General features: G+C 43.1%; 2 protein-coding genes across 8 annotated transcripts in view; one reads left to right on the forward strand and one right to left on the reverse strand.

The window, feature by feature from the left end:
• Positions 1-1476: 1476 nt before the first annotated feature.
• On the reverse strand, positions 1477-4383 carry LOC102066892 (thymosin beta-12). 2 transcript variants are annotated; one of them, XM_005483613.4, is made up of 3 exons: positions 4221-4383; positions 3223-3330; positions 1477-1815 (listed from the first exon to the last, which is right to left on the reverse strand). In XM_005483613.4, the coding sequence occupies exons 2-3, from the start codon at positions 3320-3322 to the stop codon at positions 1778-1780; spliced, it is 138 nt and encodes a 45-aa protein (XP_005483670.4). In that variant the 5' UTR covers positions 3323-3330; positions 4221-4383; the 3' UTR covers positions 1477-1777. The 2 variants fall into 2 exon arrangements, with proteins under 2 accessions (XP_005483670.4, XP_074408281.1); XM_074552180.1 differs by lacking the exon at positions 4221-4383 and having other exon boundaries at positions 3223-3406.
• A 9712-nt stretch (positions 4384-14095) lies between these two features.
• FAM13B (family with sequence similarity 13 member B) overlaps positions 14096-27177 on the forward strand; it is a 43735-nt gene continuing 30653 nt past the window's right edge. For 3 of the 6 annotated variants that reach the window (XM_074552504.1, XM_074552509.1, XM_074552508.1), the window contains exons 1-4: positions 14096-14385; positions 24438-24604; positions 25551-25741; positions 26161-26373. In XM_074552504.1, coding sequence (XP_074408605.1) covers positions 25585-25741; positions 26161-26373 — 370 coding nt within the window. In that variant the 5' untranslated portion in view covers positions 14096-14385; positions 24438-24604; positions 25551-25584. Of the gene's footprint in view, positions 14386-17402; positions 17589-18545; positions 18683-24437; positions 24605-25550; positions 25742-26160; positions 26374-27177 lie in introns of those variants that run through there. The other 3 variants (XM_074552505.1, XM_074552507.1, XM_026791348.2) reach the window with 3 other exon arrangements.

The raw sequence follows: 27177 nt of genomic DNA on the forward strand, positions 1-27177 counted from the left end.
GTCTCCTGGTCACCTCTGGTTGCTTTCTGTTGTCACCAGAGGTCACAGTCTTGTGGATCCACTGCTATTTTAATTGCAGCTCTGACTATCTACATTCAATGTCAGGTGTCAAACAGCCCTTAAGCAAACAAGAACTTTCTGGCTATCACCCTAACCATTCCCCTCTGTTTCCTGAAGCCTCACCCCATACAGGTCCAAGCCCAGACCAACCCTGCTGAAGTACACAGAGCTGCTCTCACTTCACAGCACAAGTAGGATCAAACTGAAGCTCCAGGGACAGCAGTTTATCTGCCCAGAGTAAGCATTTGTTTTTCTAATATGATTGCAAATTAATTCCAGAGATAATGTGATACCATGTAATTGAGAGTCCCCTGAGCTGGTACCAGAGTCTATTTTTGCCTAGTTCTCTGCAGACCAGTGAGGATGTTATTCTCCACCAGTAATGAAGATGTAGGGAGTCCTTTCTTGCTTTGAGGGTTTGTGTCTTACACCCCTGTGCTGCTAAAGACCTTCCTTTCATCCCTAAAAATTAATGCAATACTTAATTTTCTTTCTTCCTTCCACCTTCCCTCATTCTTGTATTGCTTGGTATGAGATGGGCCAAAGGCTGTGCTTGTGCTGCAGTTACCACAACACTGACTGGATCTTTGCAAGTTAGAGAGACAAAAAAGCTGTGGAAAGGGTACTGCAGCCCTTTTCTTCCTCTGGAATGTTAATTTGAATATGTCCTCAGCCCAACCATCAATTTGGCATGGAATTTGTGAGTGGGTACCTGTCTCTGGAACTTCTAATCTACTGCTGGGCAAGACTGAAGCAGGCCAGTGGCTTCCCCATGCCTGCTGCCAGGCTGGGGCTTTCAAAGCTCCTGGCACCCCCAGTTTGTCCCTCAGGGCTCCCATGAAACACCTTGAGTGCCACAAGGGATGGGGGTGAAGTCTCCAGGCTGCTGTGAGGGCACCGAGGGGATTTCTGTGGATTGGTGCCATGTGGGGCTCTGGGATTCTGCAGGATCCAGGGTTGGAGAGGGGCTGTGCTCCACCAAGGGACCTGAGAGTGCCTGAAGTGAGGATCCAGGGGATGGAGAGGGGCTGTGCTCTACCAAGGGATCTGTGAGTGCCTGAGGTGAGGATCCAGGGGATGGAGAAGGGCTGTGCTCTACCAAGGGATCTGAGAGTGCCTGAGGTGAGGATCCAGGAGATGGAGAGGGGCTGTGCTCCACCAAGGGATCTGAGAGTGCCTGGGGTGAGGATCCAGGGGATGGAGAGGGGCTGTGCTCCACCAAGGGATCTGAGAGTGCCTGGGGTGAGGATATAAGGGATGGAGAAGGGCTGTGCTCCACCAAGGGACATGAGAATGCCTGGGGTGACCCTTCCCAACCTGCCCAAAGCCTTGAGCTGCTGAGGAAATGCAAACAAAAGAGGAAGGGTGTTGGTAAGTGTTGCAGTGTAAACTTGATTTCTGCAAGGCTCAAAGACATTTGGTCAGAAGAAACTGTTTATTGTGAGGTTTAGGAAAACAATTTCTATGCAAATTGCTCTTTTTTTGCCAAGTAATGGGGTTGATACAGAACTTGGAATTAAAATTTTAAGAATACAAATACATAGTATCTTCTTCAACAAACACAAAACAAACTTCTCCAGGGAACATTAAATGAACAAATGTTTCCTAAAATAAATGGGAAACAAATATGGGGTGGGAGGGACAAAATAAAACAACAACCCAACTCAGATGCCAAAACCCCACTGAAGAAGCAGCAGTCACATCTTCAATTTTATGCTCAGGCTGTACTTTCACTTTGCTTTTCCTGTTCGATAGCTGGCAGAAAAACAGGAAACAAAAACACCATCAGTAAACTTTACTGTTTATGAGCAATAAAGTCTGCCTTCCTATAGAGACAGACTTTGGGGGTGTACAGCCTGAAGAAAAGAAGGGTCTGGGGAGAATTTAGAATCCCTTCTAGCACTTAGAGGAGCTACAAAAGGGCTGGAGGGGGACTTTGGACAAGGGGCTGGAGTGACAGAAAAGCAGGGAATGGCTTCACACTGCCAGAGGGCAGGGTTAGATTAGATGTGAGAAAGAAATTCTTCCCTGAGGGTGGTGAGGCCCTGGCACAGGTTCCCCAGAGAAGCTGTGGCTGCCCCACCCCTGGAACATCCCTGTCCTAGGCCAGGTTGGAGGGCTTGGAGTAACCTGATCTAGTGGGAGGTGTCCTTGCCCATGGTATGGGGTTGAAACAAGATGATCTTTAAAGTCCTTTCAACCCAAACCATTCTGTGATTCAATGATAATGGTTCTGCAGGACACCAATTTCTAGGGTCATACTGAAAGCCAGAGAATTAAATCCATAATTGTTTGTTTGGATCACCCTGAAAATGACAACTCCTTCCCACATCTGCATAGCTAGAAGGGAGCAGGTCACGGTGTGCAAAGCTCCTCTCGTATTTACAGCTTTAGCATTGGCAAGGATAATAAAACAGGGGAAAAACAAGGGAAAAAACAGATATCTAATGTTGAGACTGTGTGTGCATGGCTATCAGCACACACATCACAGTGATTAGCAGTTCCCTTCTGAAGGAAACTGCTCCCAAAACCTGCTCCAAACGCTCTTTTCATATCTGAATCCCAGCCTTATCTGGCTGCCTGTGCACAGCGGGAATGGGAGAAGACTCTGCATGAGAACAGCTCTGGGGTGCTTTTCTGAGGGAGATTGCCTGTCAGATGAGGATGACGATGGGTTTGCTTGCTGCCTTATTCCCACAGAAGGTGCCTGCAGGTCTCCTGCCCAGGGCTGACCGCAGGTACCAATGGGAGGCAGCAGCTCATCTGCCTGATAGCATTAAATCCAGAGCCCAGCAGCCTCTGGGGATGCTGCCTGGCCTGCCAGGGATGGGCAGAGGGTCCCCTGTGCCTCCAGGGGGGGCTGGGAACAAGGTAATTACAAACAGACTGATCCTGTTACCAGCACCCAGTGGGAACACTGGTCTTGCTTTCAGCAGAAGGAAGAGCAATCCCATCAGAAAGGGTTTTTCAGACAAAATGCACTGCTGGTTATAATTACTGATATCCTTGGAAGCCCAGCATAGAGTCTTAGTATTATCCCCACTTAAAGTCAGGGATGAGTTTGAGCCTGTAATCCTGTGATTAGTATTCATTCTGCATATGAACTGCAATATGGATTATGTCCTTGCTACTCGTACTGCAAATAGCCTCATAAGCACTTACTTTCTTTAGTGGGCAGTGGATTTTTCTCTCTGGTTTCTGTCTTCTTCAGCTTGGTCTTGTCAAATGTTTCAATTTCTGCAAAATCTGGTTTGTCGGACATGATGGGTTCTGACAAAGAAAGGGAAAACACACCCATGGCTTCATTAGCTAGTGCTGTGATACCAGCCATCTGCAAAGCATTTTCTCCTCAAGAGAAAAAATATTAAAATACCATAAAAATGTTTATTCAAAAACCTCCACAAACCTAACACTCAATCTGGGACCTTTCCCTGAGGCTTGGCTCTTTCAGAGCAAAAGAAGAAACACATAAATAGAATTTTCTGTAGATTTCACACATGCAATTTCTAAAAATCGTATTTTGCACATGGCAACAAGAATAATCAGTAATAAAAGAGACAATGATTAATTGCCAGTAATCCACAGTGTCCCCTGACATAAATCTGTATTTTAAGAAATGCTGCTAACTGGAAAATCTACAATAAACCCCAAATCCAACAGGAACAAAGAGCTTCAATTATGATTTTCTTTTAATTAATAGGATTTGTCTTTCATTCTGAGCCCCCTGTACTGAGTACATCCATGCCCTGAGCTGCTGTGGACACTTGAACATAACAATAGAGGACCGGTTCCCCCAGCCCTTTGTTTGCTCTTGCTCCATATCCCAGTCACAGCTCAATGGCTTTGATTATACTCTATTATAATAAAGAGAATTCCACAAAGCACACCAGCATTTCACCTGTCAAAATTTCCCTAATCCAATTCCTCTTTTTATTAAGAAATTCAAGTCAAAATCCAGCCTGGGCATTATTCCCCTTATTTCAGTGGAGTTTCCCATCAAGGCAAGGCTTGGCCCGGAGATGGCTGATATAATTATATTTTTTTCCTTCCTGCAGAAAATCAGATTTCATTGCTATCTGCACTGAGACAACAGAGTAAATATTCACAAGGAAAAAAAATTAAAAAAAAAAAGAAAAGCTACTAAAACCACATGGCATTACCGTCTGGCTGCTCTCTCTTCAGCTGCTTGGTGGCCGTCTGAGGCAGTGTGAGTTGAAAAAGGTCAGGGTAATCCCTCCTCTCCTCTCCTCTCCCCTCCTCCCCCTCCCAAACCCATCGCTATTAATATTGATTAGTTTAGTGCTGGGATTGCTCAGCGTTCAGGGAAAGGACAGATTGCTCCTGTAGAAAGTGCATGAGGGAGGGAGATGGGAAAACTGACATGGAAAACTGCCAAATTACATCTTGATTTTTCTTTTATTCTGTTCTCTTCATTTACCATGACAATCATATTGAAGTTTCCCTTCCCACCATTTCCCAGTGCTGAGGTTTGGGGTGAGGTTGAGCTTTGGGGGTTGCTGCTGCCAGATTGGTTTTTCAGGGGGGGTTTGTAGGTGCATTCAGCAACTCCTGGGTATCATGCCCCCCTGCCCAGGCTGGCAGAAGCACAAGCCTGGGGCTCTGAGGGCTCTCAGCACAGCCTTGGTGTGATTGCCATGACCAAAGGCCAAGTCTGAGATTAGCACAGCCCAGGCACCACAGTGACACCCAGGAATGTGTCCTAAAGGGATACACAGAGAATTTCTGCTTGTGCCTGGTTTGGTAGCTGTTAATTCACTTGCTGGTGCCTCCCTCAGCACACAGCTCTGGAAGCAGGGAGAGAAGGGCTGTGTGCACCCTCCTGGATACTGGTGTGGTTTCCTCTCATGTACCTTTCAGTGTCTCACCTGAAATTCCTGTCTAGACTCCATGACAGAAGGAAGGGAATGAAGTTGGGATAAAATTGATTGTGCCCTAGGAGGAGCTGGTTTTCTCTACTGATTGTAAGGCAGCTTGAGCAGTGAGCTCACAGGGACAGAGATTTCTCAGCTGACTGAGAGCCCCTGGAAAATCTGTGGATCTTTCTGTTGGCATCACAGGCTTAGGTAGAGTGGGTTTGAGTCTGACACGTGTGCATGGAGAAAACGGCTTTAATGTGCTTAAATGTGTCTTAAGCATCTCTTCTTACAATGGTTGTTTAAACTAAAACAATGAACAGGTTTGTGGTTGGACTTGATCTTAAAGGTTTTTCCCAGCCTAAGGGATTTGTGCAGGCTGGCTCGGTTATCTCTGCATCTGCACTGACCACACCGAATCACTGTGTGTGTGCACCATATTTAATGTCAGGACTCGGCTCCTTTGCTTCCATCCCACATATCCAAGCAGTTGTCACAAACAGAAAGCTGAGTTCCTGACTGAAACCCCCAGGGAAAAAGCAGGAAGGCAGCCACTGGGTGAATATTTGGTGTAAGCTGTAGCTGAAATTTGGCACTGAAGAGTCTTTGTGTGTCTGTTTGAAGAGAGAGCATTAACCTCTTGTTTGGCTGAACACAAGATTTAGATCAGAAAAGACTTTAAAACATAATCCGAGTGATTCATGAATCCAGGCAGCGAATAAGTATCAGTTTTAAATTAATATTTAGTATTTGTCCATTTAAAAAAATAACAATTACAATTCTGATTATGAAGAGGGACTAAAAGGACAAAACCTCTTAAACTTCAAGAGTAGCAGAAGTTCTCTCAGTTGTAGACAGCAAACAAAGTGTTCAGAATAGCAAAGCAGAAGAACCTCACTTTTGGTTTTCTGTGTCCAGTCACAGGCTCTGCCCGCAGGACCCACAGCAGAGCTCAGGCTCTTCTAAACATGCTAAGACAGGCTGAACATGCTTGTTTTCACCACCACTACCACTTTAATTGCCCAATTTATTGTCCAACCTAATATTTAAACATTTTGGGATACATTGTTTGGGGTTTTAGGCTAAAGATGACCAAGTTTTTAATTGATATTGGGTTGGGTTTGTGAGGAAGGTGCAACAGTGTTGAGAGAAATAACCTAATGATGAGAACTTACACGTTCTCACTGCTGAAATCAGGAGATACTCATCTCCATAACAAACATCTTGACCATTGCATAAAGCGCCTGTCAAGTTTCTTTAGCTTGTAAATTCAGTGCTGTGGTCAAACACAGCTCGTGTGGGATTCAAACCTCATGTTTATATACTCAGTGCAGCACACACAGCTGGATGCAGTTTACATATGGAAAATTTGGAACTTGGCCTGAGGGCATTGCATACTTTGAGGTAGAGATGGGTAGGTAATATCATACTCAGATGCCTTTTCCTTTCACTAGTAATGGAAATATTTTTGGTATATATGAGCAGCAAAGCTGTTCTTTGTCAGGTTTTTAATTGCAGGATTTCAGAGTCACTGTCTTCAGTAGGGGAACATGGCATTTACCTGGCCTTGGGAAGACTGTGGTTGCAACGAAACCTCAACTTTCTTAATGTTGCACAGAGGCAGAAGAATGAAGTGTATTGAAATGTGAAAAACCAGGAAGCCAGCAGAGCATGCAGACTGTAGAATCTTTATACAGGCTCTACACATAAAGCATATAAAGCTACACTGCTATGGCTGTACCTGAAAAGCTGCCTCATACAATGGAAACTCTATTTTATTTCAATTTGTTGCCAAAAGATGAAGGGCTGAGTCAAACCTGCCAGGAGTGACACTTCTGATACCAGTGAGTCACCTGCCATTGACAGCATTAAACCATGCCTGGCAGCACAAGGCACCGAGTCTGTCAGACACCCACAGAGCAGCAGGAAAAACAAACACTCGCTCCCAGGATTCGGTAATAGGTGAGAGGAAACGTTTAGAGAGCTCAAGTGAAAAGTCTGAAAAGTGAAGCTGGGAGGTTTGGATGCGGCTGCCACTTGCCCTTTTCCTTTGGCTGCTGTCATTTGGAAGCAGCGCGCCCAGCCCATGCATATACACACACATATATATATGTATATATACACATACATATATGGGTGTAGCCTTCAGTGGGCTGGGGGATGCTGTGCTCATGTTTGGCACAAGAGGTGCTCTGGAAATGCCAAGTTTCATCGAGATGAGGTGGGCAAGTGCCAGAAGAAGGGGTTTCTTTCTCTTTAGTGGGAACCAAATGGTCTCAATTTCCACGGGGAGCTGAGGGGGGACAAAGCACCCTAAGGCGAGCAGGCGGGTAGAGGAACAGACGCTCGAGCAGATCAGTGTCTGTAGCTGAGCCAATAAGCTGACACAACTGATTTTATAATCACATTAGTGCTGTCTCGAAATAACACGCCCACTCAAATATAACAGTGATTTCATTTTCAAAATGCTGTGGTATTTTTGGTGCTAAAGGTAGGGGATCAATTTGTCAAGGCTGAAAGCTGGGCTGGAATCTGCACAGACCCTAATTCCTGTAGGTCCCTGTGAGCACTGAGCACCTTCCAGGCAGGTAGCAGGATTGGGTGTATTATGAGCTGTCCTTAGAAGGCTTCCCGTCCTCAGGGGAACAGGAAAAAAAAAAAGACTACAGCTTCACTGAAAGGGTTTTCTTAGTTCTCTTTGTGCCTTTTGTTCCGTCTTGCTGCCAAAAAAAATATCCCTGTTTGGGAACGGAGACAGGTTCCCAGGCTAAGAGACAATGAATCCTGGGGGTGTAAGGAAGGCACTGATCCCTCTTTGGCAGGCTCTCTGCTGTAATGCTGCACTGCCACTCAGTAAATACTCCACACTTGTCTTACACTGGACATTTTAGCATTACCCAAGGTGTTTCATTTTCCTTACCAAGACCATTGAACCTTGAGGGTAGTGCATGCAGAAGATGAGGGGTGAGGAGAGGCAGTTGTAGACAGTCCTTCTCCTTGGGCTATTTTTACCAACCCCATGTTTTCCAAATAGCTCAGGAGTTCAGACAAGTCTATACCAGAAGCCCTGTTGCAGCACAGAGCAAAAGGAGAAAACATAAGCTAGTGGGAGTAGAATTTCCTCTCTCTCTCTTTTTTTTTTTTTTTTTTTTTTGATATTATAAAACTTGATATGGGGGTGAATTTTAAGAAGTTTAACCAGATGGAGATTCTTGCAACAGAGCTTTCTCAAGAACTGACCCAAAAGTGTGTCTTCCAGCACAAAGCACTCGGCTCTGGCCTGGCCCCTTCTAGCAAAATGTGTTGACCCTTGAATGAATTATTTAAGGAAAAAATAGAATTAATACAGAATGTCCATGCACAGGCTTCTCTCCCCAAAGCCAGGGTGGGGAACAAAGCATGTGATGTGTTAGTCACATTAGTTAGTGCTACAGAGCACATGACAGTTTGTGATGAATACTGGTCTAGACACCAAGTTCAGCATGACTTTGGGTCTTGAAGTCTTTTTTTTTCCCCCTCCTTTCTGTCTCTGGACAGATGCATCTCCTGCAAGCAGCAGTTTAGGGAAGAAGTAAGACAGGGAAATCTTGGATGAGCATTGGGAATGTGCTCAAACATGGCTTTTCTCAGTGGAGCTGGCTGCTCTGAAATGAAACAATCCACTCTTGAGATTCTCCCTCTCTTTGCTTCAGAGAGGAAAAGCATTACCATTCAAATTGTGGCACCCACTGTGCAGCAAATAGATAACCAACATAATCCAGGAGAAGACAGATCAAAGATCATAAAATCCAGACACTACTAACTTTATGTTAAATTTAGATTTTCTTTTGTCCAGAGGAAAAAGGACAATGGGTGGGTCTGTTGTTACAATCCATGCTGTGCTGGGGTAGCTACAGGGGTGAGGAATTCTTCATTCACTGGGCTGTGGATGTCGTTTTGAGGGACACCTCACCAGAACTTTTCTTTGTGTTGCCAAATCATTCCCCTCTCAACACCCTGGGATCCCTGGTAGTTTGAGTGGTTTTATGTTTGGGGAGAAGATAAATCCTGAAATTTTTCAGCGGCTTAAGGAAACAAGGCTGCTGAAGCAGAGGAACAGAAAAGGCAGCCAAGTTATCTTTTCTAGCTGATTTCTATCCGATCTAGCTGATCGGAGCAATTTACAGAATAAAAACATGTATTTCTCCATCATCTTTTCCAAAAATAATTTTCCAATTTTATAAGGTTGTAAGTCAAACATATAGGTATTACATGTTGTGTACAAGGTCAACAATTATGTAAGAAAATGGTAATAAGTGAGTTCCACATCTGTTGACTTCTGCTTTTTCCATGAAAGCTGCAATTTTACATTAAACACTGGTTTTCTTTTTCAGAATGTGAAAAAGAGAATAAAGAAAGATGATACTCTTTACCTCTCCTGGCATCTGAAGTGAACATCTATTTCTTCAGAACCTGAGTGAACTAGAACATTTTTAGTGAGTACTTTTATGATTTTTTTTTCTTCCAAACGTATGTAAAGTGCCAAAATCAGTTGGATTAAAGCTCTGTCTTCATCCCAGGGTTAACCTGAGCTCTGTCAAAGTGACTCCTCTGGAGTTAGTGTACCTTGGGCATGAGTGACCACACCATGAAATAACATGGGAGCAGCAGAGAGTGATTGTGTTGGCACTGACAAATTGTGGTAACGGGAACTGCAGCCTTTGCTTACCCAAGGTAAAAGCAGCACAGCAGCTTGAGCACAGATTCCACGTGAGGGCAAAGAATGGCAATTCAACAGTGATGGGGACACACAAGCTTTAATTTGAGTTAACTTTATCCTTGGGGCATGAGTGCGTGTGTCCACAGCCCAAGCTGGTGAATGCAGAGAAAAGGAAATAGGAAGTAAAAAATGCAAGTGTGCAGTACTGCAAGTTTCGCTTGCCTGGTGCATACATTGAGCGATTTTCCCCTTTGGATGAATACTAGCTCGCACAAAATTCAAATAACTCAGCTGTCTACAGATGGGGGGTGGGGAGGAGTGTGGGAAGGGGAACAGACGGAAGGAAATGGAACTGAGAAGACTGAATTAACCTTTCGATGTCTTGAATTTCAAGGAGGGAAGAACTATCTCTTGTTAAGTCTGCAACCATGCAATTAAAATATGAACAAGCCTTAAAAGACACGTTTGACCCATATTCCTCGATTTCTGCTTTAAAGACAGATCTTCTGAAACTGAGATTCACATCCAAAAAGTGTTCAGAGGCAGGGAAAAAAATCTCATGCTGTAAATGTTTATTTTAATCACAGAACTCTAGTAGAAAAATGAGTAAAAATGTCTGACATTTACGCAGAACATGTGCCTTTGATACTGAATTCAGTTTTTTAAAAATCCTTACATATGTGTCTAGTAATGGCTGACAGGCTTTGAAATGATGAATGGTGTTCTCTCTGCTGGAGTTTGTGTTTCTATAAAACAGATCCTTTAAATCTGTTTGCTTGGGCATTGTGAAGCCTCATTTTTTAATACAGGGCAAAGATTTAAAAATGAACTTTGCTTCTTAGATGCTCTTTTGGACACCATGAGTTAAAACAACTGTATACTTGCTGATATGAGAGTTTCCATGGAGAGTTATGGATGTTCAGCAAGGCCAAGTGTCATGTGCTGGGCATCCTGAAACAAAATGTTTGTTAGAAAATGCTATAATGCTGGAAAAGAACAAAGTAAAGACTCAGCTTGGGGACATGTCTCTGTTTGTGGATGAAATACACAGGAAAGGAAAGCTCTTTGTAGAGCATCCAGCTGGAAAGGGTTTGCTAATTTTCCCTTGGTGTTGAAAGGACTCACATTTGTCAATATTTTTTGCAAGGTATCAATAGGATCCATTTAAGGCAAAAAATTGAGCACTTCCAAGTTAGAAGAATGTATCAAATAATTTGTAGGTGAACAATTAAACCCAAAAGCAAACACCTTGCTGACATACAGATAATCTCCAGGAAAAACTGTTTGACATATAATACACAGGTATTACAACACAGTGTCTTGTTTTGCTACGTGTCAGATTCCCATTTCCTCCTAGTAAGATAATAACCTAATATGAAGGTAAGGAATTGCATGGCAGGCTATCAACCTTCCAAGGATTTTATGGCTTTGCAAAGCTGATTTCAGTTCTGGAGTATTTTAGCTCAGTTTGTACTAAGCTTTGTACAACCCTGAGCACAGTGATAAGGATATTTTTCTTTCAGTTTCTTCCATTTCTGATGAGGTGTAATGCAGGGCTCTTGCTGGAAGTAGACTTAATTGGAAGCTAAATTCTTCAGAGAATATTTATTCTAAAGCCATACTAGGTCTTGATGGGAATGGAGATACATGAAGGAAACATGGCTCCAGTTCTGTGACACATACAGGCAACAGTGAATTGTGCTTATGAATGGCTTTTCCTGAAAAGAGAGGAATTACACCAGTAATTATTTCAGATTTACCGAGTTACTTTGTAAACACTTAGCAGTCAATCTCTGCAAAACTTTTACACTGAACAATTTAGCTGTAAGGACTTGTAGGGAAACACACTGAGCTGCAGAAATGGCTCCCCAGTCATGGTGTGGCTCTGGACATGGATTTACTGATGGGACAGGGATGCCATGGCACTCTGGCTCTTCAGTCCTAGGAGCCAGATGCTGACCAGTCACATCTGCCAAGCCCCTGGAGCTGTGCAGCAGCTGCCTCTCTTCTCTCTCCATTTACTATCTTAGACAATGTGGCTAAAGCATCAGACAGAGGCTAAGATGGTGAAAAGTCTCAGGGGAAATTCTTACAAAGAGCAGATTAGCTCACTGCATTTGTTCAGCTCAGAGCTGAAGAGACAGAGGGGGGCTCTCATCACACCCTGCAGCTTCCCTTAAAGGCAAGGGGAGATGCTGATCTTCTCTTCAATAAGCAGACATAGAACCTGAGGAAATGGAATGGAGTTGGGTCAGGGAAAATTCAGGCAGGACATGAGGAAAAGGTTTTCACTGAGAGAATGGTTGGCTACTGGAAAAGACTCCTCAGGGAACTGGTCCCAGTGCCAAGTCTGCCAGAGTTCAAGGAGCATCTGGACAATGCTCTTGGTCACATGGTTCAGCTTTAGACAGTCTGTGAGGAGCACAGAGTTGGACTCTATCCTTATGGGCCCCTTCCACCTTGGGATATTCTATGACCCTCTGACTCCTGGGCTGTCCTCAACCTTTCAAGCAGACAGCAAGAACACAAAGTGAGCAGAAAAGCCTAAAATGGCAGCCTGGGACTGCATATGTCTACCCCCTGCAAGGAGCCTTGGAAGCCTTTGAAAGGAGGTAGGATAAGCTGGCATGAAATGGCGTATTCAGAGCCAGTTCAGAGGAGAGAAACCACTGCCTTGGACAGAAAAGCAGCAAACAGGTGCTGTGCAGTGCCTGCCTACCTGCCTGCCTCTGCTGCCTGTCTCTCTCACTGCATGTGCCTTCTGTGTCAGGTTCCTTGCAGTTTTATTGCTGTCAGCCGGCCAATGGATCTGCTGAAGAGCCAGCTGGAGTCCGCTCTCCCCCATGTTTCATCAACAAAATTGCCAGCTTGTTCTGATTCAGTATCTTTATTGTTGTTGATGAGGCTAAATGAATCAGAAAGAACACGGCTATGTATACAAAATACAAATTCAGAAACCTCATCCTGATGCGAGGAAATTTTATTAGTGCTTCAAGTGGAGAAGTCTGCTGTGGAAACAGACAGAGAGCACACACAGACCATTTCCCCCGACCCTACATGTTTTATTGGGTTTGTGTGGTACCTCCTAATGGCACCAAATCTTCCAGCAGGAAAACAGAGTTTTAGATCTGATTAAAGCCAGGTTAATTTACTGTGGGGTTGTGACTCTCCCTTCTTTGGATTCTAAATGCAAAACCTTTTAATGAGTCTTATAAATGCATCTCTAGATAAAATTCAGAACCCATGCTGGAAAACCTGAAAAAAAAAATCCTCCCAGCTATTGAAAATACAGAGGTTTCAATTAATCCCATCCTGCCTGTATAATTTTTTCCCCCTTTCATATACTCTTTGTCAGTTTTTCACGGGAGGAAAAAAAAATCTTTTCCTGAGAGGATTTTTACTAACTAAATCCAAGTTTCCTTAAATGCCTTATTAAACCCACCACCTATGGCTGCTGGCACTGCATGACAGAAAAAGCTGTTGTAGTTTCAGCGTGGCATGTGGGAACCACAGACTGCCAGGCACTGCTTTTAACACTTCGGGTGTAAGCTTGCATCTCCTCTCTAACTTATGCTAACTCACTTTAAGGGTGCTAAATTTTGTGTTTCAAAATGCATTAGCTCTTTGTCAAAGGGCACTTCATTACTTCTGGCACGCTCACATTTGGGAAATGTTTGGCAGTGATTGCTCTTGATGCTTCAGTATGGAAGATTTACAGGAAATATTTTAATACGGTTATCAGAAAAGCAAAACTGGAAAATCAGAATCAATTATGCCAAAAAAGACTTCCGAGGTCGTTGAGTCCAACCTATGTTAACCAGGCCATGGCACTGAGTGCCTTATCCAGGTTTGAACAGCTCCAGGGACAGTGACACCACCACCACCTCCCTGGGCAGCCCGTTCCAATGTCCGATCACCTTTTCTGGGAAGAAATTTCTCCTCATGTCCAACCAAAGCGAGCAGGGTACGAGCCTGCATGGTGGCACTGCTGGCCGCGGTCACACTCTGGGCACCCCAGGATGAGAGGAGAGTCTTAAACTGCACCAGAGGAGGTTTAGGTTGGATGGGAGGAGGAATTTCTTCACGGAAGGGGTGATCAGACATTGGAAGGGGCTGCCCAGGGAGGTGCTCAAGGAAACACCGGACGGGGCACTCAGTGCCGGGTGTGGTGGACGCGGTGATGCTCGGTCCAAGCTTGGGCTCCATGAGCTCAGAGGTCCTCCCCAAGCTGTTTAACTCTGTGACTCGGAGCCGACACAGGCCGATGCGGGCGGGTGGCTGAGTGACCATGAGAGAACATGATGAAAACGTTCATTTTGGGGCGACCCCCGCTCGCCTCCCGGGCCGCGGCGGGCCGCGGGCCGGGAGCGGCCGCCGCCGCCTTAGGGCGCGGGTCCCGCCCGCCCTCAGCGCCCGCCCCGCCCCGCGGCACGTGACCCCTGGGGGGAGGCGGGCGGGGGGCGCGCGCTCTGCACCTGTCAGTCAGCGCGTCACTTCCGCCCGTCGCCGCCGCTGCCGTCGGGGACCCCCCGCTCGCGGCTCGGAGCTCGGAGCGGCTGTGAGGGCACGGACGGCGTCGGCTCCGGCAGCGCGGCGGCCGCGGCACACGGCGCGGGCAGCGGCCGGCGGAGGAGGGCTGCGAAGAGAGCGCAGCGGCGAGGAGAGGCCCGCGCCGGCCCCCGGGGTAGGAAGAGGCGGAGGAACCTGCCGGTGGTGCTGAGGACGGCGGGGAGGGCGAGTCACCCGGCAACGGTGAGGGGCGCGGGGCGCATGCGCGGGGGGTCCCCGTTCGGGCCGCTCGGTGTCACGTCAGGCTTCAGGAACCTTCTGGCACCGGCCCGAGCGGGGCGCGGGAACTTCCTCCTGCCCAGCCGCTGCAGCCGCGAGCTGCGAGCTGTCAAGGGGCGGCAGCGTCCCCCGGGCTGCTGTCGGTGGGACGGCAGCGCTGACAGCCCGGCTCCTGCAGGAGTGTGCGCCCAGGCTGCTCCCTCCTGGCACGGAGCGGCCGGGTGCCCCTGGCAGGGCGCGCTGACAGCGCCGGCCCCTCTCCCTGGCAGCCCCGGCCTCCTTGGCAGCCCCGGCCCCGCTCCCTGGCAGCCCCGGCCCTGCTCCCTGACAGCCCCGGCCTCCTTGACAGCCCCGGCCCCGCTCCCTAGTAGCCCCGGCCCCGCTCCCTCACAGCCCGGTGGGTCCCAGAAGTTGGCCCAAGGGCGGTCACTGCATCGCCTGGGTCACCAAGGCAGCGCTGGGTCATGCACTGAACGCGCCAGGCTGTGACCGAATATATCTTCCGAGGGCTTTGCTGCTGTGGGTATCCATTGTTCATGGAAGCTCCTTAGGGATTTCAGTGGAAATGTTTCTTGCTATCAAAAAGTTGCTTTAATATGAGATGGCCCAGTATTGGGGTGCTCCTTCAAGGTTTGGAAAAAACCAACAAAACCTGACAACAAAAAAGCCTCCCATCACAAACTGCAACGCCAGCTTTTAATGCACAGCTCTCTTATTCTCAAATTCCTTGGTCTGGCTGCATTTTAAGAAATTTGTACAAAATTTCTTACTGCTGCCAGGCTCAAGATGGGGAAAAGAGGTAACAGATGAAGAAAGTAAATACCACATTATAACTCTTGCCTGTTAAAAAAAAAAAAGAAAGTGAATATATGAAGAACACACAGTTGTTTATTTTTTTTTGGCATATGTTCCTGAATGTCCTCAGGGATGGAATTGTTAGTTTGTGAATTTAGAACAAATTGTTAAACTGGATTAGTGTTTAGGTTTGAAGTTTTCCTGTCTTCCATGCAGTTTAATCTGCAGTATAAAAAGAATAGAAAGCTGATTTGTTGGCCTATATTATAAGCAGTTTAGCTATTTTGTTTTCTTTCTTTTTTTTACTGCTCATAACTAGTAAATTGCTTTATGTGTTCTTTGTTGCATAGACTTTAAGATATTTCAGATCTCTTTTAATCTTCTTTGTCTGTATTTTATACATTGTTTGGCTCCATAGGGATTCTTTCCTTGTCTCGACTATGTAACAATAAGGAATTAAATACCTCAATGCTTTGAAAGCATCAAACTGGAAATTTACAGTATTGTTTTAGAAAAATCAATCAAGTAGAGTGTCCCATGGTTACATTTAAGGAAGCTGACTCGGAGAGGCTCCTGGTAGCTTTTAATGCTTGCAGATTTTGACACGAACAACATGTCAAAACATCTGAGTTTGGCAAATGATAATTTTTATCTGCTCTGTGTTAGTTTGGGCACTTCATTTTTATGTTGCTTGAATGAAGATCCTCATAAATGTTGAAACACTGGAGGATCTTCTTGCACTCACAAAGACTGAATTTAACATTTGTTGTGTGTGACTCCTACCCTGAGAGCCTGTGCAAGCAGTGAAGCATTGCTCTCTAATGTATGTAATGGCATGTTTGAAAAGCAGGTGAGGCTGGAGAAATATTCTGTGTGTTTGGAGCAGACAGCAGAAAGTTCTGAGTCCCTGCTTGCTTTATGGAAGGCTTTATGGGCTTGGCTTTTTCCTTCTCTAATACTCAGCCTTTGGATTTCTGCTCAATTGCTGCAGCTGAGCAGTGATGCCCCTTTCCAGGGGGAAACTGAGAAAAACCCACCAAGTCTGAGGTGATGATTTTTTTTAGTTTGGATTTTTTATATTTTTATATGCTGATTCTCTTTTTTCCCCCCATCCCCCACAAAAGAAGCTGTGGCTGCATGGAAGAGGAAGTGATGTTGGTTCAAGTTGTCCTTTAATTCCGTGCACAGCAGCAGGTTAACCCTGCTGCCATATTAGCACACAAAAATCTCCTGGCCATTTGGGTGGGAGTGAATCAACTAATGCAGGCTAATTCATCATTTCCATCTGTAAGGATGAAGGATGGAAACTTTTTCAACTTTTTTTCCTTGCATTGCAGGCCTAGCTGTATATTTATTGATAAATTCAGACTGTTCATAACATTTTATCCAAAACATATGAGGAGGAGATACAGAAGTGAAGGAATATTAAATCTTCTGGGAAGGGCTGCAGAAGAGGGAGATTGTTACTTGTCATGCAGTTTGTAAAGTGATGGCTCTATCAGTTTTTCAGCAGAGGGGCTCTATGTCTCTTGTCACAATTGGATTCAGGCCGAGAATATAAGAATTTCACATTGCTCCCTGGAAAATCAGTATAATTGAGCCATTCAGTCTTGATAACTATTATTTTCTGTAAGGTGAGAGATCAGAAATTTTGTTTGAGAATGAGTAGCTGTCTCAAGGCTTGGTAAATTCAGATTTATTTTCACAGTTTGTACTGGCTTGATAGCCAGCTCTTGAGATTTGTGGAAGTTCAGTCGGTTCAAGTGAATTCTGTGGATTATGGCACCCTAAAACATAATATATTTGTTACTGCATCTTCTACCAAGCTTTTTTTTTTTGTTTTCCTGTGGAGCTGGTTTGTTTTGAAGTCTTAAAAACATAGTTTAGAAGGTCAAAACCTGTTAAGTTTGCAACATATGGGTGGAGTCATTCCCTACAAGAAATGGGTAATATTTTGCAGTCCCATATTCTGATTAGTGAAAATAGTTCTATTGTGATATTAACAGTTCTACTCTTGTGGTCTTTCCCCTGTGAATGTGTGAAATCCTGTATATTTGTCTTAAGAAAAAAAAAGAAAAATGTGCCATTTGAGCTTCAAACCCAGATAGGGCTTTCTGTTTGTGTTCAGACTCTGGCTGCAGAGGCTTTTCCTATAGAGAGCTTTAAATGGTTTTTATTTTCCTCAGTGTTTGGACATTTGTGAGGCCGTTTGGGTGGGGCATGTGCTGGGTGGGAGCCCCGCACTGACTGCCCAGGTTCCCGTGCCCTGGCAGCTCTCTCTCCTCTTGTGGCTCTGCTGTTCCTGCACTGTGTCAGCACTGAAATTTGTGCTCAGCTCTGTAGGACAATAACACATGGACAGAACTGAAAAGGTGAGAGCTGCAATCTTATCCATGTGGTTCTTTCTTCCTTTATACCCTTTTGTAAGTGTGTATGTTTGAAAGGTTTGCTCTCCTTTCTGCTGAACTTTACATTTAATGAAATCTTTTGTTGTCTTGGCACTCCAGAAATATAATCAGGTTAGTTAATTTTAGTCTGCAATGTAACTCTTAACCTTGTGATTTCTTCAAATTTAGTCATAATTAAGTTTTGACAGAGGACCTCAATACCAGACCCTTTTTTTGTGGGGTTTTTGAGTCTTTTTTTTTTTTTCCCCCATCCCTTGAAATTCAGAGAATCATTGGTGCAGCACTGAACTCTTGGTTGAAATGTCTCTCTCCTGCAGTGGGGGTGCTGAGCCTGTCCTTTATTTTGGTGGCACCTGCTCAAGGCTCTGTTTGGGTAGCAAAGGGCTGTGAACCATTTTGTGATTGCTGAGTTCCAGTTTGTGTTTCTGCTGACCTGTTTGGGAGGGGAGCAACAAACTGATGATAAATGTATGTAATGGGATAACTTATGTATAATGAATTAAGTGCATTATATATTTATAGTTTGCTTTTTTGGTGTCTCTGAGATAGCTTGGCTTCTATTCCAAAGTCTTTTTTAACAGCAGTGACAATTGTTAAACTGCTTTGCTTTTATAACGTGAAGCTTGCAAGTTGCATAGTTTTGCTGATAATTTCTTCCTGTTACTTTACTGTACTTCTCTAATGCCATTGCAGCCAGGTTCTGCATTATCTGATGCAGGGGCAGTGAGATTTGTGGAGCAGAGCTTTGCATTGGGGGGTGGCGAGTAGGATGAATATAATTAGCTGTTACACAAGATACAAAAGCCTTTTTATTTATTAACTACTGTTGTTAAGAGTGTGATGGGATCTGTGTGAGCAGGAAGTTTCTTTAGAATTCTGCACATGTGCATTGGCAGCAGCAGATGAGAGCAAATCTGGCAGTGTGTGGTGGTGGGTGTGAGCACTGAGCAAACATCTACTTTTGCTGGGATCGCTGATGGTTTTATTTTCTTGCTACAATGTACTTGGAGGATTCTAAGTTGCTGTAATGCTGGTAAAAAGCCTTTGGATTTTATCTAGTAAGTCAATATAAAACATTCTGTTTGCTTATCAAAACCAGCTAACATTTTGATGACCTCTCAGCTTGTTCTTTAAAAGCGTAGAATATTTTTGGGATGTTGCTTAAATCAGTCACTGTATTTGGGGTTTTTCTCATGGATTGGATCTGTCTCTTCTGAGGGTCTGTGAACGATGGGCGTTTTCAGAATGTGCTCAGGTTCTGTCAGCTGAAATTGTAGACTAAACTTTAATGACTGGAAAATAATTACTAATCAGTATTATGGTTTCTTGGCTTGTAAATAAATAAAAAAACCCCACAAATTCCAAAATTATATTAGTTTTAGTTATATCTCTTCCAGAGGCATTTTCATGAGGTGTTTTGTTTCTTTCTTGCATGGAAACGACTTAAAAGGCTTAATTTAAATTGTTCTAATTTGTAAATTAGAAGGCTTGCTGCCACATTCCCAGGGAACAAAAATTGCATTAGAATTGCTTTCCACTAAATCTTCTGTTGCATTTTTTTGTGCTTCTACTTGCTGTGTCAGTATAAGCAGTATTTTGTCAGCTGAGTGGTTTTGAGACCATCTCAGAAGTGCTGGTGGCCAACGATGGAGAATTTGTGTTTAACAGCACTGAGGTTTAGTGTGTGTGAATGCACACGTGAGGGCATTCACAGCCAAACTGCTCATTAATGAGAGCTGCTGTTCGTGCTTCTGCTGACTCCTGTTTGATTGTGTGCAAAACCTTCTGATTCCTGCTTAACCAGAGAGCAAACTGGGCAGTGAGGAGTTGGGAACCATAATGAGAAACAAAGGGAGCAGCAAAGTCACATCTGCTTGGGAAGAAATTCACTCTAACATGGATTCCTTCAACACTGCAAGTGAAATTTTGTAGTTCTACCTAATTTCAAACAGTATGCCATAATGGGGATGGGGATTGTGTTCCTAAGAAGACCAGCTTAGTAAATTTAAAATAATAACTGAGCCCAATTTGCCAGTCTAGACTTGGGGCTAAAATACCTCTTGGTAGCTGATTTCACTGAGCCAGAAAGAGGAAATCTTGCTTTAAGAGTCTATTTTAAGCTGATCTTGCTGATTTTAAAACTTTTATTTTAAATAATTCTTGTTTTGACTTTCAAATGTATTAATGAGTGCTTAAATGTGATTATTCTTTTTACATAGAGGATGTTCTGTGTCTGTTCAAGCACTGGCACATCTCTGCATGCCTTTTACTGTACTCTTGAGACAAATTTGTCCTTTTCTGTGTCCTGTAGAGTTCTGTTTGTGGGATTAATTTCAGTTTGTCTTTTGTATAAATTTACTGCAAGCCATGTCCCCTCCCCAGCCTGGCCATCTTTTCAATTTTGACTGGATTATTTCAAACAAGCAAAATGCTCTGTTTTTACTTGTTAGCTGAACAAAAGCTGAAAATCAGACGAGGAAAAGCTCTTTTGCCCAAAAGCACTTCATCCATTGGGAATGCTCACAGTAATTTGAGTATACAAACGGCATGAGAACCAGTCAGTGCAGATTGTTCCAAAATTCAGTTTCCTTTTAGCTGGGGCTCAGGAGGTGCCCAGGAAGGCTCCTGGCTCTGCCCTGCCTGGCAGCTGCTCTGGCCATGTCAGGAGGAGGTGATTGCATGCAGAGTTCCTGGGATTCCACCTTGCAATCTGCCTCTTAGCTTTTGGCCAGCATTTAGAAATTCTTCTTAGAAAATCTGTTTAAAATTTGATCATTTCCAACTTGGATTGACAGTATGTTTGCTGTAGGCAGCCAGGGGGATATCACAGGTTTTGTCTATAAGTAAACATAATACATTCTTTTTCTTCAATCAAATCTAGAGGAAGAAATCAAAAACTTTGAGACTGTAATGTTTTTGTGGAATTTGGTTTGTAAATAATTATTGCAGACAAGGAGCATTGATCTCTTTGCACTGCAGGATGTGTTTGTGATCTGTTAGGACCCAGTTTGCAGGCATGTGATGCTTTACAGGCTCCCAGCACTGCAGCTGAAAAAGCCAAAAAACTCGAGGTGTGTTTCCTGAGAAGCTGGGACAAGCCATTTTGTTGCTTTTTACCCCTCTCTAAAAATCTTAGTTTTTACTTTTATGTATTAAAAAAAAATATTCACTGGCGATGTTTGCTAATGCCATGCAATAATGTATTAACACAGAGCAAAACAGCAGGCAGTGTTAGCTTTGGGCTGGTTTCAGAGACAATATGAATTTCTTGCTACATAAAATGAGCAAATAAAAGAATTGCTGAAATAGTTGAGACTTGTGGCAGACATTGTACACGCAGAATTAATGTTTTCATTCCTATGGCAGTTTCAGTTTGCAGCCTTTCTTTGTTTATTTTTGCTTGTTGCTTCATTCCTTTGTTTTAAGGAAAGGTGGTGGAACACTGAGGACTTGCATTTAAAATGATGCCCATATATTATTTGTACTTCAGTCATTAATGTAAAAGCTGAACTAAATGTAGGTCTAAATTTTCATGTGTATTCCTCAAATATCAGCAGTTAGCCCTGTATTCTGTGGGGTTTTTAGTGGCATTTCATGTGTGGGTGTAAATTCTTCTCCAGTTGCCAAGATAAGTGAATGCTGTTATGATGGCAAAATGAAGCTCCTGGTGCTGTTTTCCCAGCAGACCCTATGAAGAACTTGCCTTAATTAAAAAAAGCAACCCAAATTTTTTTAAATAATGCCAGAGAGCACTGAAATCCATAATACAAAACAGAACTCTGTGTTTTACCCTCATTTGAGATGCTTGGGCTCAACATGTTGCAAAGGACATAGTAAGTTTTTCTTGTGAAATTGTGGTGTAATACGCGGTTAAAATAAGGTGTATTTTTACTTTCCTGCATTTATGTTTTGTAAAACATGATTGTAGCTTAAGGATGTTTTTAAATGTTTGTAGTAACAAGCAGGGGAAGTAGATTGAAAAAATGAAACCAGAGTGTTTATAATTAAACTCAAGCTAGGTAGTTTTCTTTTGTGTGGTTTTTTTTTTTTTAGTTGCTACTTTTTGTCTTTTTCTTGATAGAACTTGTGAAGCATTTAGGTGATGAAATTGTGAGGGAGAAACGTGCTCAGAAGGATCAGGATAATATGGGCAGAAGAAGAAAGAGTGGACTGAATGGGTTAGCTCCTGTTTGATTGGGGCAAAATAAAGAAATTTAAAAACTCCACAGGATTGCTTAGAATCTGTGAGAGACTCTGGAAATAATCCTGAGGGTTGCATGTCCTGTCCTGGTTCGTGTGCCTGCAGTGACTGCACTTCCTGAGTCACAGGAGGGCAAGCAGGAAAGCTTCTGATCCACAGAAAAAGGGCAGATAAAATGTTTAATTATTAACAGCTTTTTACAATGTTGGAAATAGCAGGAAGTAAAACTTGCTGAAATAACTTGAATAACTTTCAGAGTTTCTAGCTCTTTCTAGATTTGGTAAATGTCAGATTAATTGTATCACAGCCTGTGGAGATAGCAAAGCCTGAACTAAAAGGGAAAAGACTGAACTGCTCTGAAAATAGATTGTTGTGTATAATGATATATAGAAATCTGTGTGTCTGAGAAGGTGAAAATGAGGCTTTCACTAATTTTTCTAGGTGATAATAAGCCATATAAAGCTTTCTTCAAAGTATAAACCTGGGTTGTAAATCCGGTTTTGCTCTAACAATGAGACAACCAGGCTGTTTCAACTTCATTCTTACCTTGCCAAGCCCGTTAAAATAGAAGGTTGTATTCTTTTTCTTTTTCTCATGCCTCTTGAATGAAATTAATATTCAGGCAGCCTGTTCATCTGCTGAGCTTCCATGTCAGTGAACTGAGCACAAAGTTGCCTCTGCTGAGAAAGCTGGGCTGCAAGATTGTTCATTTGGTGCAGAATTGTGAAGAAGTGGTTACTTCTAATTTGGCCTTTTTATTAGGTGATGTTTGTTTTGAAGGGTTGTTGGGTTTAGTAAGTCAGCCTGAAGCGTTGTGGCAGATCCACCAAAGGTTTTCTCCCAGCTGCCCTTAACCCCCCAGCTGGCCAGTGTGAGGTTTTCTGTTCATTGTGGACAAGCTGACTTTGGTAGAGCTTGAGAAAATGGACTGTGTGCAACTTCATATTTTAAATTTTGCTCGATATGTTTGGATTGATTGAAATCTACTTACGTGCAAAGATTATGTTGACTTTCTCTTAAAATACCAGAACAATAAATAAAAATGGCTGTACCAGGCCTCCATAAATTATAGGAGGTCATGAATTGCAACTGCTTCGTTGTTGGAACCTGGTAGGATCTTTTAGTAACCAAGAATTTGCAATAACAGATTTTAATATGATAGGGTGGAAAAAAAAGTAAAAGCCATTGACTAGAATATAACCCTTCATTTTCTGTTGTCAGCTCACCTGGAGCTCTGATCTCAGAGCAGGATTCACTTGTGTGAGGCTTAAGAGATTTACAGCCTGTGTGTAATACAAGGCAATGGACAGAGACCATTTAAACACTTCTAAGCCTGGAATATTTTTCCTCTAGGCCTCAATGCAAGGAAATGCTGAGGAGGTGGAAGCAGTCTTACATAGAGATTATGACCAGCTCCCTCAGCACATGGATGCACTTTGGGGAGGGTTGGGAGCAGCAAAACTGCTTTATTCCAACTGCTGAGAGTACTCTGGGCTCCTGTTGTCATAGCTAATGAATGGTCTGGCATTTTGGTACTGGAAGCAGAGGGCTTGGTTGTCAGGAATTTGCAAGTGAAGATAAAGTTTATTTGTCCTGATGTGGAACAGAAGCAGGAGCTGTGGGAGAACAAAGGCAGGGAAGGTACTTGTCTCCAGGCTGTCATATCAATCTCCAGTTATGAAACAAAAGGTTTCAGTGAATGTTTTTAAGCTGTGGAAAGGCTCTTTGTTATCTCATGTTGGTGATGAGTGTTGTGGTTATGTGTGTGTCACAAGCTGCTTTTGCCCAGTCTCAGTTGCTTGAGTTTATTTAGAGCAGGCAGTGGGGAGATCAGGGGGCTGATGTGACTTGGGCTGATTCTGGGCATTACATTGGCTCCTCTGTGCCATGAAGCTGCAATTTAAGTTTTTAACACCACAGAAAACCAGAAAGGCAATTTACTGTGGTTTGTAGCTATTTTGAGAGCTGAGTACATGGAAAATGTCCAGATAATCTGGATTCTAAATAAAAGGTGGCAAAAGTGTGGGTGGTTCTGTGGAATCTGACGTGGGGGAAGTTGTTTCCCGTATCCAGACCTGATGATCACTTGGACTCTGAACTGGCAGTTAGGACACGTAATAACTTCCTAGAAAGGATGATCAGTACCCTCAAAAACTGCTTGACTGTAAAGGTTCCTTAGTTAGGATTTAGGTTTTGCTCTTGCTGTTTAAAGATGTTGTATTAGACCAGTGCCTGAGATCATTCTAAAAATTTCATAGCCATTCAATATTTTAGCATGGTAGGTACTTTAAAACACTCTGTGTAACCTACTTAACTCTCCTTGATTCTTTGGAAGAGGATTGAATGAGTCTGCAAATTATTTCATAATTGTTAAGACTTAGATGTCCAATGCTAACTTTCACTTCAGATTTGGTTAACTCATAATTGAAAAGAGGGATTTGCTGTTTTAGGGGCTCTCTCATAAGCTGTGCTAATGTGGGCTTTATGCTTTCTTGTTCAGAACAAGAAACTGATGATTTGACAAGAATTCCTCTAACGTGATGTTTGGATTCCTGACTGAGTTGAAAACTGTTGAAAACTTTATGATCTAATAATATTTTCCTTCTTTTCAGATTAACTGCTGAAGTACTGATCGAGTTCTGCTATTCTTCAATGAGGAACTACAGGCTGATCTTTTGCCATAACCTTAAACAACCATAAATGACAGAAGAATGCTTGGTCAGTGAGGGCAGCTGGCGCAGAAAGCGTTTTTCAAACTCGGCTGTTTAAGTACTCTGAGGTGGGTTCCTTAACTTGCTTTGCTGGGGAAAAAATAAAGGAAAAGCAAGTGTGAATTTCAGGATGTCTAATCTATTAGAATTTACCTCTTAAACTGAGAATTTTAGTTTGGTTGCAGTGCTTTGACTAACAGCATTTACTTCATGTTCTATGTGCCAGCTTCTGTCAAAGTGACTGCTGGCATTTAAACAAGTATGTTTTCTTTTCTTTTTATTAGTTATTTTGAAAGGACAGTTTCTTCTTTCCTAGGAGAAATATTTTGGTTCTGACAGGATTACAGCCTGACTGACTTACACTGCCCTTTGTTATCCATCTAGATCCTTTATCAAGCAAGGACTTGCAAGTGAAGCTCAAGCTTCTGCATGATAGAATGGTATCACTGAGCATCTAGAAACTAGCTTTGGGGGTTTTCTGATCAGTAAAAAATTTAATTTGATTCAGGTGTGGAAAGCTTTATTATGTAGACCAGAAAATGCCAAGTATATTTTAAAATTATTACAGCCCAGTTGAGTATCACAAAATACTTAATAATTTCATATGATTGAAACTTAGGGTTTTGGTTTGGTGTGATCCACTGGTTTCATTTCCTGTTGAGAGGCTTTTGTATTGAGTTCTGAAAGCCTGGCTACTAAATACTGTCAGAAAAAGTACTGAGGAATTTACCAAAATGCCTTAGAACTTAATTAGAAATGTATTAACTAGAATTTTCTGCATTTTCCTTCCTGCTGTATACCTTCTTCTCAGTCCTCTGTTGAGGGCTGGACAGAACACCTCAGTGGTGGTCATTTACTGAGCTGGCTGTGTTTGGGGACATTAAAGCAGTGCATGGATGGAGACAGACTAGAGAGTATTTAATTAGGTAATTAAAACACTTTGTGTTACAGATTAATGCTTTCCAAAACATACATTGATCTGGGCCTTTTGGTTTTAATTTCTCCTATTGACAGAAAAGACAGCTTTGATTTTTGGCTGCAAAAAGATATGAGGAAGAGCTCCTCCCCTTCCTTGAGTAACTGCAACTCTGTTCTTGCCAACAAAATATTTGGAATTCCACTTGATGAGCTGCAGCAAGAAGGGCAACCAGACAATGAGGTTCCATTCATAGTCCGCCATGTCGTGGACTATATTGAGGAACATGGTATGTATCACCTTGCCTTAGTTAAAATAATGTATTTCACTGTCATCCTTACAGAATGGACTGTGGGGTTTGAGGAGTACTTGTTCCTGAAGTGAATTATTCAGCTGGATGGGATTTGCTTGTTTTGGGTTATTTCCTCTTTGGCTCCTTCTGTTATGTGGATCACAGTAATGTAGTCAGCTCTGCAGGGCACCTCCTAGGAAATGCTGTGCTTTAGGTACTGCTAACATGTCCCATGGTATTTTATTGTTACTGGGCACAGGAAAGTGTGTGTTGGGAAGGGAGCTGTGGAAAACTGTTGTCCAGAAAATGTTTCAGTCAGTATGGGAATTGTGCATAGCCGATTATCACTATTTTCTCCAATATATTTGTCCACACCAGAGCTAAAAGTTTATTTCTGCATTTTTTTTCCAACTCAGGGGGTCTGGAACAAGAAGGACTTTTCCAAGTCAATGGGAATGCTGAGACAGTGGAGTGGCTCCGGCAGCGATACGATAATGGAGAAGATGTGGACCTGGTTAAAGAAGCAGATGTACCCTCAGCTATCAGCCTTCTTCGATTTTTTCTTCAAGAACTTCCAGAGCCAGTTATTCCAGGCAGTTTGCACATACATTTGATGCAACTTTCTCAAGGTAATAACTCTTCTTGATTCAGTGTTTTTATTTCATGATTTTAAGAGTAAAACCCAGTATTGAATTGAGATTTGTAGTGGCACCAAGGTGTCTTTGGTGCTCTGTGTAATAGTAAGAGTGATAATATTGTTGTGTACTTTGGCAATGTTATCTGTCAGGACTGGAAATGGGACTGAAGAATATTCACTTGGTGTGACAGCAGAATTCCCTTCCATGACTGTAAAATCTAGTGTGAAAATTGTGTTTTTCCTCTCACCTTTGTATAGATCACTGTGGATAGGTTTACACATGGATTGTTTCTAGGATGCAAGTCCCCATTTAGCTCCCTTTTGTTAAATATATAGAGAAACTTCACTTAAACTTCCAGCTTATTGACTTTACTGACTTTTTTAAAGTGTAAAAGTTATTTCAGAAAAATTTAAAGTTCTCTGTAACAAGGAAATCAAACCACATAAACACTTACACAGTGCTTTCAGATGCTAAAATGAGACTTTTGATTTTCTCTAACTGGGTTTTGCCTGTCTGATAGACATCTCAGTCAGTTTTCAGAATGACATCATCAGCTGCATTTGAGGCAGAGGAGTTGCTTAAAGACGTGCAGAAGGTGGTGGTGATTGTTGAGCCGGGTGTTAGTTCTGCAGTTGGGTCAGGCTCAGGTCTCAGGGTGCCTTCATCACACACAGGGTGTGGCCTGTGTGTGTCCTTAGGAGCTCATTGCAGGCAGGTGGCTCCTCACAGAGAGGGGATTTGGCTCATTGGGGTGTGAATGGGACCATCCCAGAGCACGTGGCCCTGTGTCCCTGC

The sequence above is a fragment of the Zonotrichia albicollis genome, chromosome 15 (assembly GCF_047830755.1).
Source record: "Zonotrichia albicollis isolate bZonAlb1 chromosome 15, bZonAlb1.hap1, whole genome shotgun sequence".
NCBI classification, from domain to species: Eukaryota; Metazoa; Chordata; class Aves; order Passeriformes; family Passerellidae; genus Zonotrichia; species Zonotrichia albicollis.

Coding starts and splice junctions, on each gene's coding strand:
- LOC102066892 (XM_074552180.1), bottom strand. CDS start 3,391: ATGGCTGGTATCACAGCACTAGCTAATGAAGCCATGGGTGTGTTTTCC. Junction 1,816..3,222: donor TCCACTGCCCACTAAAGAAA/GTAAGTGCTTAT, acceptor TTTTTCTGCCAG/CTATCGAACAGGAAAAGCAA.